This window comes from Sprattus sprattus, assembly GCF_963457725.1.
Source record: "Sprattus sprattus genome assembly, chromosome: 7".
Taxonomy (NCBI): domain Eukaryota; kingdom Metazoa; phylum Chordata; class Actinopteri; order Clupeiformes; family Clupeidae; genus Sprattus; species Sprattus sprattus.
In genome coordinates this window covers 29,567,765-29,580,888 of record NC_137926.1, presented here as the reverse complement: position 1 = coordinate 29,580,888, position 13,124 = coordinate 29,567,765, and the positions used below count along the sequence as shown (strand labels likewise).

General features: G+C 45.3%; 1 protein-coding gene across 1 annotated transcript in view; it reads right to left on the bottom strand.

The window, feature by feature from the left end:
- LOC308367798 (SH3 and multiple ankyrin repeat domains protein 2-like) overlaps positions 1-12,764 on the bottom strand; it is a gene marked incomplete at both ends in the record, with an annotated part of 68,528 nt that extends 55,764 nt beyond the window's left edge. The window contains 7 exons of the mRNA XM_080841787.1: positions 928-1,044; positions 1,656-1,823; positions 3,627-3,778; positions 5,063-5,171; positions 7,576-7,647; positions 10,488-10,691; positions 12,576-12,764. Coding sequence (XP_080697913.1) covers positions 928-1,044; positions 1,656-1,823; positions 3,627-3,778; positions 5,063-5,171; positions 7,576-7,647; positions 10,488-10,691; positions 12,576-12,764 — 1,011 coding nt within the window. The remainder of the gene's footprint in view (positions 1-927; positions 1,045-1,655; positions 1,824-3,626; positions 3,779-5,062; positions 5,172-7,575; positions 7,648-10,487; positions 10,692-12,575) is intronic.
- Positions 12,765-13,124: the final 360 nt, after the last annotated feature.

Genomic DNA, 13,124 nt, shown 5'->3' with positions numbered 1-13,124 from the left:
CCCCTTTTATGGACCTGCTATGCCCTCTCTCACCTGCTCTGTATAGTATTGACTTCACAGTAGGCCTAACTGTAGTAGTAAAGTGAATAACACTGAGCTTTCTCTTTGGCTGTCTCTGTTTTTCTCTGCACAACTACATTCAAGTCACTCTATAATCATAACAAAGGTCAAAAAAGCACATGTGCATCACAGTGAATAATGTCCTGATGATGTCATCCACTTCCATGGTCCCACCAGGGTTGATACCCAGTGGGGGTTTCAGATGGCATTCTTCCACAGAGAGATAGATGCAAGATTTTACCCAGTAGAGTCACAAACTAAGTAACCACATGATGTTTGACCAGATAAAAAAATATACAACGTTTCAAACTGATTTTAAAAGGAGCTTTGATTTGCTGTAGTGGCTAGAATTCAGCCTGAAGAATCTGTTGGGATATCAGAACCTTCCCAGGGGCCTGACATGCTTGTTGGACAAGCAGAGAAAGAACCTCAGATATAAGCAGAGATTAAAGAACTTAATGGAACACACATTTATCCTGAAGTGGATGGTAAACAGTTCTAACAGTTTAAAATAGTAATGTGGATGCATATGGGACTGCAGTCTAGTCTGTAAATCTAACTCTTTGGACTAACTTTATGACAGAAAAGACACACCAACACTACGCACAATGTTCTGGCACACATGATAAAAAAGACCTCATGCATTGCACAATGCAGTCGCATAATGAATATAATTGATTTAATTTGTTTTCACACCACTGTTTAAATTATCAGCAAGAAATCCCATTTTCCACATTCAGTCAGTTTATGTAATGGTTAGCCCTCTGAGTTATACAGCATGCCATAAATTCAACACAAATGGTCATAATTGCCAAGAGAAGAAGTGTTTTGGTAAATAGCCACAAAGAGCCCATAATATTGACTCACCTGTTTATAGAGGGCACAGATGTGCAGAGCCGTGTTGCCAGAGGCATTCTGCAGACTCATGTCCGCTCCGTAGAACAACAAATGCTCCAGGTGCTGCACATGGCCATAGCGACAAGCCTGTCACCACAGATGACAACAGGGAACAAAACACAGAGACTGAGTCATTTATGGGACGTATGGCTTTTTTCAGATGGTGCTCTAGTTGTGTGTAACTGTAACTGTAACAGTCTGAACACTAGATGGCACAGTAGATGAGTTCTGACAAAGATGGAGCACTTGCAAAAGCGGGACCTGATGGCTAGCATTTCTGGTTATAGCACCTTCCATTAATAGTCTGCATTTCACAGGATTGTACTTTCACCTCTGAGTATCCATATAGTTCAACTATTTTCCTGGCATGAAGTAACGTGAATTATACGCAGTCCAATGATACCTTCAACTTGTCCTTTGCACAACTACCACTGTTAAAAGCTTTACAAGCATGCTTGCAGCAATTAAAAGCTTTACAAGCACGCTACAAGCCGTAATGTTATTTCAAGTGCATCCTCTGACAGTTGACTGTGAGTACCTATAAAAACACACATGCCCATGTTGCTTATGATAACATCACTGTGTTAAGTTAAGAAAAAAACACTTAAAGCATCCAGACTAAAGATACCACACCCCTCTTAAAGGTTCAGATGAACACCAGATGGTAAGGGGGAGTGTGAGAGGTAAGATAGCGCCACCTGGTGGACTTCGTGCCAGCCATTCTCATCGTGGCAGGAGACGGAGGCCCGGGCTCGGAGCAGCAGCTCACAGCAGCTGGGGTCGCCCCCCACCAGCACCGTGTGATAGAGCGCCGTCAGGCTCTGGCTGTCCTTGTAGTCTGGAGAGGCACCCAGCTCCAGAAGAGCCTGCAGGGGGGGGAGAGAGGTATGAAGAGAGCCAAGAGGAAAGAAAGAAGCAGAGAGACGAGAAAATAAGAGAAATTATATCAGAAATAGAAGATAAGAGAAAAAAAAACAGAAAGTGAAGATAAGAGAGAGGGTAAGAGGAACAAAGATGTTGGAGTTCCTATGGGCTGCTGTTTCTCACTGTTCACTCTGCACTGGTCAGGGACAGATGAAGGTCTGTTTGCTGCTGTAAACAGGCACAGCATTGATTAGAACACTCCCTATGTTTTCTCATAAAAAATCATTGCTCCTTAGGTGTCACCAACACATCAATATTTCACCTCAGGAAATAAATATGCAGTCTGTACACTGTGTACAAAGACGGTGGGGGCTTCATTAGTTTCACCTACTTAACAGCCTGTTTTTGCCTCAAGGCCAGATTGAATTCCTTTGGGGCAGGGCTCAACCAGGTTTGGAAGACACAGCACAGAGATTCTGGCCCACGCCGCTTCTCTATGTAGCTGCAAATTGAGTCCAGATGAGTCCTTCACAACTTCCAAAACCTGCTCCGTTGGACAGAGATGTGGAGGCTGAATCCCACCGTAGCCTGGACGAAGAGGCAATCCTGGGCAACCGTGCGGTGGTGTGATGGAAAGATGTCAGTTCACAGCTGGGCTGGTGTCATAAAGAGAGGCATATTCAAATGGGTGCATACTTGCCATGTTGACCCGTGTGCACCAATCTGTGTTGGCAACATAAAGCAAGAAGGATCCAACTGGATCCAATTTTCACCATATTCTGGTCTCCCCATAGACATGCCCGAGTCTATCAGAGCATGTGGTGTTGTCATCTTCGGAGGCACTTTCCGCCCTGCATTCCACACAGCATTAATTTTCCCGCCATTGGGAAGTCAGGTTTAGTGCTCTGATAGGACACGTAGCGTCACAGCTTCCGAAACGCTGAACATGCCTCTGTTTATGTTGCTGTTGTCCTCAGCTGTTGGTTGAGGGGCAGCAGGACTTTGATCAGCACATGACCTTTTCCTGACACCCCTGCTCATGACCTTTTCCTGACACACCTGTGACAGGTGCACACGTTGGTGACACTCAGACTGCTTTGTCTGCCATTTATTTCCATTTCACATTCACCCTCCTTCTCAGGGTGACAACCCTCAGCTCATAGTCCAGTAAGAAAAACCTGGGCTGTACAGCTCTGGGCTGTTTATAATTTCTCCTGCTAATACTATCGAGACTTGAAGTAGTTTGTATATAAATTTGGTCAGTAATGACACAAACTGATAAAAGGGGTCTGATAATATAAACTCATCTGGTATTGGAGAGATACAAACATGTTTCTCTCTCTCTCGCTATCTTTCTGTCTCTCTCTCTAACACACACACACACACACACACACACACACACACACACACACACACACACACACACACACACACACACACACACACACACACCACAATATGTGGGTTACATACTGTATGTGTTTCATGAGACCATTAAGCCACTGAAGAGGTCCTTCAGAGTATGGCCTACCTATGCCATGAAATAGAATATTAATGTGACATTTATTTTTCATGATGCTCTCTCTCCAAGCACATGTGTTCAAATGTGTGTCTAAGCTCTGCGGGTGATCCAACATGTATAGTGAACAAGCAGTAAACAACTGGCTGCAGATCAGTTTAAAGGCCCACATACTTCTCTGCCTCTTTAGTTCAACTGGCGGCAGATCAGTTTAAAGGCCCACATACTGCTCTACCTCTTTAATCCTTTTCAAATGTGCTGCACTGGTTTAAATGTGAAGTGGTACCTTCAGACCGATCTGGTTCTTGGACTGCACCGCTTTGTGGAGGGCAGTCATGCCATCCCTGGAGCGGAAGTCTAGATGAGCACCTCCGTGTTTGAGTGCAGTGATGATCTCCACCATGTTGTCCAGGTGGGCTGCAACAGTCAGGGGCGTCTCTGCAGAAGCACAGTCCATAGTTAGAACCACCTACCCCAACACTCCCAACATTGACAGCAGTTGACAGATTACACCGATGTTTTAATAAGGTTTAAAGGTTTTACGCAAAAGGATAAAGGATCCTCACAGCTCACACATGGTTAACAAATCTCACCAGCCTTGGTGGAATACGGATCTATAACAACCAATTAGTTGCTGAAAAGCAGTTGACCAAAAAATATATTACTTCAAGGATTTATTTATCTTGAGGTATTGCAACAATACACAAGGCTAGTCTTGGAAAACAGTTTGGTGAAACTTAACTGTTGTATGCCTGTTCTGAATAGGTGCTATCTGTTTTTGTAATCCTGTTTATCTCTCTCCTTTGAAATGGGCTGAGTTAAACCTCTGAGTAAAGTGTGACCAGGCCAATCTGAGACCCAGCTGAAGGCAGACCCCGGATGGCACAGGGCGGCGGACAGCAGAGCAGCGCCCGTGAATCTAAAGCAGATGCGCACGACTGGAGGCAAGGATCTGTGAGTGCGTGGCACCAGATGACCCCGTGGCCCGCGGAGGAGCACCGCGGATGAAAGCGCCGCTCGACCGTAGCCTGGGCGTCTGGCGAGGGAATTCAATTAAACACTTTAGCTGCCAAACGTCACCGAACCCCTTTCAGAGCCGCAGCAGATTTAGCCCTTAATGGGCTGGGCTTAGATACCACAGCTGCCAAATCGATAATCCTCCCGGGATCAATTAGGAGGCGAGGCGTAACCGAGCACGGCTCTCTCCGAGGCACGGCCATTCCACACATGTGCAAATTTGGATTTCAAAGACAACACAGCGGGCCAATGAAGGCTATGGCACAGTTTCACCACCTTGCTGTTTTCTTAAGGGGTTAGCAAATATTTGTTGAGAATTAATTCCTGTTTGGAGAGAGGTCTTTCTCCACACAAATAATGAAACATCATGCAACGATATGCATGATTCAATCAATGCTATGCAGTTTTATGATCACAAATTCCATCTACAACCCCTCTGAAAAGGTGAGTGGCATAGAAGCCATGGAACAGTGTTTTATAGAGGACTCTCTGTTGTGTTTTGGCCTCAACATAATTAATTTGCAGTGTGAATATAATTCATTCTGACCCGTATAGGACGCCACTGGCTAATGTATCTAGGTCACAAAAGCTACTTTAAAGATGTAATTGCACACGTTTTTGAGGCATACAGCCCGTTGTTGAACTATGGCAAAGCCTGATGGGAAAGTGCACAGTGGGGAGTAAAACCACAGAAGGGTCTCATACCACCAGTTTCTGGGTCGTGGTAGTTGGGGTCCAGGCCCTTCTCCAGAAGCTTGGAAACTTTGTCCAGATGATGCTGTTGGATGTAGTCCATGAATTTCCGCAGGTTTGCCTGACAAGGACAATAGAGAGCGTTCAAAAGAGAAGGCCAATGCAGTGTGATATGGAGACTCTCTGAGAGAGAGAGAGAGAGAGAGAGAGAGAGAGAGAGATGGGGGGAATAAAGAAAAAGGGAGAAGTGATGGAATAGATGATGGAGCACTGTGACTGTGGCACATGACAGTAGGATGAATGTTGGATAAGTGCCATCTCTTTCCGTCTCTCTCTCTCATGTAGTTTCTTAGGGACACACATGCTGCCTTTACCAGGCCGGATAAAAATAGCTAGCAGAGCAGCTCCCTGAGCACAGCGCCATCAGAGAGAGAGAGAGAGAGAGAGAGCAAGAGAAAGCAAGCAAGAGAGAGCACACAGCTGCCTCTAGGAAGGAGAGAGACCCTTCACACACACACAAGCCACACATTATACAGGGAAATATATATTATTTAACCCTTAGCACACACGGGACCGGTGGAAGACTTGACCTCTTAATAATTCACTTTAAAATACTCAACCACATGGAAGCATGTGTCTATAAATCCATTACGTCTACATACCGGCAGGGAAAGGAAGTGAAAAAGCAAGTCAGTGTTTCTTACACTGTGTATGATATCATTTTAAAATGCTGGAAGTTGGCGTTATGTAACCAGCATAACTTTCATTGACGGAAGGGCTGCACAGTGTATCTGGATACTGAACTATGGCGAGCACAGAGTTGGCAGACTCAAACTAAATTCCAGACCCAACCATTTCAATAAGTCTTTTTTTGTTAACATCCCTCAGATCCGCGAGCAAATGAACAGTCTAGGGGCGAGCCTGGAGCCAACGGGCAGACGAGACGAGATGAGATGAGATGAATGGGTGTCAGCAGAGTGCTCAGCTGACGCTACGGCTGCCAGTCAGCCATTGTACAACACTGGGCAAAATATGCAATTTGTGTGGCTTCCCCAGATAGAAAACCATCAGGAGGGGGTCTGTCTATTACTGTAATTGCTACTAATGTGAACCCTTTAGCTGACCTGAGATCTGTTATCCAGCACGCTCCCAAAGAAAAAGGAAAGGGGGAGGGAGAAAAAAGGAAGTTGAGGACAAGGACATGAATATTCCAACCCGTTGCTCTTTATCATTAATTCATGGTGTGCTGGTATTACTGTTGGAATTCATTTCCATTCAGTTTGTGACAGAAATCCAGCTGCCACAGTGCCTCATACTCCTGCAGCTCATCCACACACAGCTCTGATGCTGCAGCTCATCCACACAGCCCTGATCATCCTCCTGCAGCTCATCCCCACACAGCTCTGATGCTGCAGCTCATCCACACAGCCCTGATCATCCTCCTGCAGCTCATCCCCACACAGCCCTGATCATCCTCCTGCAGCTCATCCACACAGCCCTGATCATCCTCCTGCAGCTCATCCCCACACAGCCCTGATCATCCTCCTGCAGCTCATCCACACAGCCCTGATCATCCTCCTGCAGCTCATCCCCACACAGCTCTGATGCTGCAGCTCATCCACACAGCCCTGATCATCCTCCTGCAGCTCATCCCCACACAGCCCTGATCATCCTCCTGCAGCTCATCCACACAGCCCTGATCATCCTCCTGCAGCTCATCCCCACACAGCCCTGATCATCCTCCTGCAGCTCATCCACACAGCCCTGATCATCCTCCTGCAGCTCATCCCCACACAGCCCTGATCATCCTCCTGCAGCTCATCCCCACACAGCCCTGATCATCCTCCTGCAGCTCATCCCCACACAGCCCTGATCATCCCCCTGCAGCTCATCCACACTGCCCTGATCATCCTCCTGCAGCTCATCCACACAGCCCTGATCATCCTCCTGCAGCTCATCCACACAGCCCTGATCATCCTCCTGCAGCTCATCCCCACACAGCCCTGATAAGACCCAAAGAGAAAGGCTGTGAGCCACCATATCAATACCAGCATCAGCATCAGCATCAGCATCAGCATCAGCATCAGCATCAGCCCATGACCAAAAATCCTGACATGTGCCTAACTGGATGCTCTCTGGATGAAGTCATGGATGATTAGGATCGTCTGCATGTCTGACATATGAGGACAAATAGAACACTATAAAGTGGCAGCATAGTTGACAAAGTTATTTTAAGAGATTTTTAAGGTGCAATCATTTGTAATAAAGGAAAATGCATATCGAAGTAGAACCATTATGTTACTCTAAAGGCCTGAAAACATATCTTAATATTTTAATATGACTGCTGATCTTAAATTATAGCAGTCTATGCAAATGTTTTGCAAGATGCTAATTGTTAGAAGAACCATTAAAAAAATAAGATCTCTTGAAAGCACTGAAGTACTGCACATGTTGTACCTTTCACAAAACATTGGGTCTTTACACACACACACACACACAGACAGTGTAAACAGGCTTCCTCTCACCTGAGTGTGCAGTTTTGAGATCTGTTTTTCATCCACATTTGGCTGCTGGTAGACTCTGCTCTTGTAGCGAAACTTCACCAGAATGTAAAACAGAGCAGAAGGGCCAATTAGTGGGCATGCTCCAGCATACCCATCAGAAGTGCAGATACCCTGTAAGCAAAATTACGTCCCCTCGACGTCCTGTAATGGTCTCTCTGAACGTTCTAAAAACGTAAATGTGTATGGTTCCCTTGACAACTCAAGGACGTATTGCACGACGTTCCAAGACCCTCCCGAGGACATTGCGGTGACAACTGGGAAACGTTTTCTATAGGTCCTGGGGACGTTATGCAGGACGTTGCAAGCACGTCCCGAGGGCATTGCGGTGACGTCTGGAAAACGTGTTTCTATAGGTCCCGGGGACGTTCTGCAGGAAGTTGCAAGAACGTCCTGCGGGCATTGTGATGACTTTTGGAAAACGTGTTTTAGACGTCCTGGGGACATTATTCAAGGACGCACCGCGGACGTAGCAGGCACGACCGTTTTTGCTGAGCTAAATTGAGAAAATAAAATAATAATAGATCGCGGAGCCGTCATTTTGCATACAGGGCGCACACACACACAAGTTCATTTATATTACACATTCATATGATATACATAGACACACACACACAGACGCGCTTACAAACTTGATTGCGAGGCATGGGATTTGAACCGTTAACCTTCCTAATACTATACCACTTCGCTACCCACTGTACTAACACTGTCTGATTACTATTTTGTCACTTTAACACGTTTATCACAGTGAGACAGCCAACAAACTTAGTCATTTTATCCGAGGGTTTGAGGAAAAGCATATTGTAGCGATCTCATTCACTACGCATTGATTCAGAGGCAGAATAACTAGCCAACCTAAGAATGATGAAATAAAATAAATATGAATGCTTCTCTACTGATCTGTGGTATAAATGTAATGTCTTCATGATTCCAATACAATGCATTCATAGGAAGGTCTATCAAGTGTCTATAACATTGAGCTTTCCGCAGCCCTTCAAAGATGCTGCAACAGAACGTAGAGCTCACCGGTCAAATTGTCTGATTGGAATTTCTTAAAAATCCCGTCTCGCAAACACAATCTGGATTTGACAACAATCTTAATATTTAGGCCTATAAAGCAAACGTGCACTGCCCTTATTATGTTTTAAAGGAACAGGCTAATCTGCCGTGAGAAAGTTATTTAACAACACGCATATGCTGCATTTTAAATAAAGCGCAAACCGTGAGCGCGCCGAAGTTGGAGCCGAGAGACAGAGATTTGGGAAAATTATCGCACTCGCAGCATATTGAAAATTGGAGCTGTGAACTTAGTTAAAATTTTTGAATTATGGACAATGAACTGAACTAGTTCATGTAGAAAGTCAACTTTCCAAACACTGAATAGCCTACCTGAAGCCCTAGATGTTCGAACAGCTTCCCCAGAGAAAAAAGCCGAAATGTCGGGCGTTTATGCCGTTATGGAGTGACAAGTTCTCTTGGCTAAGGTGCGAGGTAATTGATAGTCACAGTAAAATGTTCTGTTAGCACTGCGAAAAGGCGACGCAAAGGATTCACAAGAGGCTCGAATAATTTTAGAATCTCTGCTCTCATTGAACAGAGCAATGACCATGTTGCGGCGCTCATTTTATCGCCACGAAGGCCACTTATTGACGCGCATCAGACATTAATGTTTTTGTTTCCCATTGTAAACTTAGGAAAATAAACATGTTGCATTCTAAACTACCTGATTATGTTATTATTTAAGCTACACAGGCCGTCAGTTTTCTTCAATAGGCTAATTTAGAAGCAGAAATAGATATTTGGCCGGCTTATCATTAAAATGTCGGGCAAATGAAAAACATTTTTCTCTAGCGGAACCTCTGGTTCAGAGAGGACCATCAGAGGACGTCAAGGGGACATTTTGGAAGGACAGAATGCGAATGTCCCGCAGAGGACCACAGGTAAAGGTTACGGGAACGTTTATAAAGGACGTCCTGGGGACGTATGCTGAGAGACCAAATAAGAACGTTCCCTAAAAGTCCGTTTTAAGGCTAATGCAAACGTCGCGCAGTGGACCACAGGGAAAGGTAACGGGGACGTTTTTGAAGGACGTCCTGGGGACGTATAGAGAGACCAAATAAGAACGTTCCCTAAAAGTCGTTTTAAGGCTCATGCGAACGTCACGCAGAGGACCTGCAGGTAAAGGTTATGGGGACGTTTTTAAAGGACGTCCTGGGGACGTGTGCTGACAGACCAAATTATAAGGTTCCCTAATAGTCCGTTTTAAGGCTCATGCGAACGTCACGCAGAGGACCTGCAGGTAAAGGTTACGGGGACGTTTTTAAAGGACGTCCTGGGGACGTGTGCTGACAGACCAAATTATAAGGTTCCCTAAAAGTCCGTTTTAAGGCTCATGCGAACGTCACAGTAGGACCAAACGTAGACTTGCTATGAACGTCAAAAACGCTTGGGTAACGTCCTCTAGCGAACGTTGTGGTGGGGACCAATTGGGGACGATTGGGGACCTTGCGAATGTCCTGTTAACATCCTGGGGACGTTCCCTGTTTGTGGGGTGAACACCAGCAGTTCAGGGCGCCATGCAGACTCACCGTCCTGTGGCGCACACAGAAAACTTCACAAGCTTCCTGCTGCACTTTACAATCTGATTTACAAAAGCCTTGCAAGCATTAGTTATAGTGAAAGAAAACATAATAGCCCTCTTTCATGTCAGTGCTCAGCAGAGAGTGTGGAAGGGAGCATTCTTCCTTCTGATATACATAATAGCTTAAAGCATGTTCCATCCACGGATCTATGAAACCTCATACTGAAAGGTTTTTTTTCAGCCATTATGTGTTCTGAAAGCACAGGCAGATTGAGACTTCTGCTGCTCTCCCTACCTCCAGAGTGGGCACCCCCTTGTTGGTGGGCAGGGAATGATCGCGGAGGAGCCGCTCCTCGTCCAGGAAGCCGCTCTCGCGCCCATCCACGGCCGGCCTGAAGAGCCCGTAGTTGAGCACGTCCCGGAGGCTCTGGGTGAGGGTGCAGAGGATCTCCTGCTTGGCAACCCACACGGTGGCGTCGGCTTTAAACCGCATGGATTTCTGGCCAAGGGAGGGAGGGAAGAAGTCAGGTGAATTTCGCTTAGTCTATGGCTCGTTTGTTTGACAAACATAATGCTATCAGACAAAACAGGGCCAGAAAAACAGCTTCAGGAACCCCCCGCTAGTGCCTCTCCACACATAGCCTTTGTTTACTGTGGAGAACCCTGCAGTTCATCACACAACACCTCAAAAGGGTATGTGCTAATAACTGTTTGCTACAGTCATCGACAACAGGGAGTTGCTGTCCGTGTTTATTTGACGCCAGCTCAGTTTTACCTCCCAAAGAGGGACTGTTGACAAAGGAAAACAAAAAGGAAAGGATGCAGTCACTTAATTGAAGACCCTACTAGGAGGGTTTACCTGTCATACTCCAGTGAGTTGCGAAAATAAAAGCACCCATTAAGAACACTCCTCTCCTTTTAGACTGAAGCAGTGACCTCAAAACTGAATTATACCACACTTTTCACACAAGTTAATTCTTAGCCTCGAGTCATGGCGTGTGTGAATCAGTAAGATGTAGCCCATTGTTCGGCATGTGCTATTATGTTTGCTACACAGCTGTTGTTCAAATTCAAAGATATTATCCATCATTAAAGATAATATGCTGAAGAACAAAGTGTTGCTTTGTCAGTGGTTATATTCAGTTAATACATTCCCCCATTGAAGTTCTTGAAGTTAAAATTGTATCCAAATAAAAATCGTGATTCAAATCAAATACTAACCACTGCTGGCATCACAACCTGTGCACCTGGATTGACTCAGAGTGGTTTTGAAGAGATAAGACAGATTTCGATTGGGGACAGAGGCAAGAGAATTCATAAGTTTGTCTTTATGATTAATTCAGGAAGAGACTAAGGCACTCTCCTCCACTTCAAATGACTGAGTGAGCTTATCCAGGGACTTTGATAGAAAAATTACCTCCACTGCTGATCCTGTGTTCAATGTCAGCGTACTGTAAACTATAACTGTGCTGTGTTGTCATGTTATAAAAGAAGACACAAGAATCACAAGAGACATTCTGAACAAAGGCTGCCTTTACAAAGGACGTTAGCTTCAGCAGCAGAATGCTTTGTGATAAACAAACATCTTCAGCATGACATCCCAAAGGAGGTAAATGCCAGGGTACTGACGTCTCTGTTTGTGCATGCACAAGTCTAGTTTTTGATTTCAGGGAAGACAACATGGATGGATCCTATCTGAACAGACTTTATTGGAATCTCAGTTCAATTTAACCTTCCAGCATCTCAGTAAACACTGTTATAAGGATGTAGCTTTTATTTGCATTTATAGTAGGTTAAAGACCTACTATCTGTAGATGGTCCTACTGTCTGAAGATGATCCTACTGTCTGTAGATGGTCCTACTGTCTGTAGATGGTCATACTGTCTGAAAATGGTCCTACTGTCTGTAGATGGTCCTACTGTCTGAAGATGGTCCTACTGTCTGTAGATGATCCTACTGTCTGTAGATGATCCCACTGTATGTAGATGGTCCTACTATCTGTAGATGTTCCTACTGTCTGTAGATGATCCTTCTGTCTGTATATGATCCTACTGTTTGTAGACGATCCTACTGTCTGTAGATGGTCCTACTGTCTGTAGATGATCTTACTGTCTGTAGATGGTCCTACTGTCTGTAGATGATCCTACTGTCTGTAGATGATCCTACTGTCTGTAGATGATCCTACTGTATGTAGATGATACTACTGTCTGTAAATGGTCCTACTGCACTCCTGCTGATCCTGTCTTTTACGTTGATCTTAAAAATCTAAACAAATGCCATGGTTTCTCTAAACAGATGTTTCAAGTTAGTTCCCTGCTGAGAACTTGACACCAGCACATTCATTATTTGCATTGTGTTGTTAAGGGGAGAGGCCTCTACTCACAGACTGTTGCAGGTCGGGGATGACCACGCCCACCAGCAGTGAGTCCGGTTGAGCACCCAGGTCTGGGCGGCCGCTGCTGGGTCGTGACCTTAACCGGGACTCCTCCCTGGAACTCTCCGACTCAGAGCCCCCAGAGCTGTCAGATAAGCTCCTTGCCATCTCCTCACTGGATGAAGGACTCTCAGGCATTGCCAGCTGTCAGTGGAGCTCTGGGGGGGATGTTCATCGAGAAGAAATCACATAAGTGCCACAGAAATTCAGATTAAAGATACAGTCCATGATTCTGGCGAAAGGTTGTTGATATTTGGGCTCAATAGCCAATTAAATTACATCCCTGCCTTTTGTGCTCCTGAAGCGACGAGTTGATTGGCGGGAATAGTTTACACTTTGTCTGTATCCCATTTACAGAGCCAGGATTGCTCTTCTTGAAGCACACACACACACACACACACACACACACACACACACACACACACACACACACACACACACACACACACACACACACACACACACACACACACACACACACACACACACACACACACA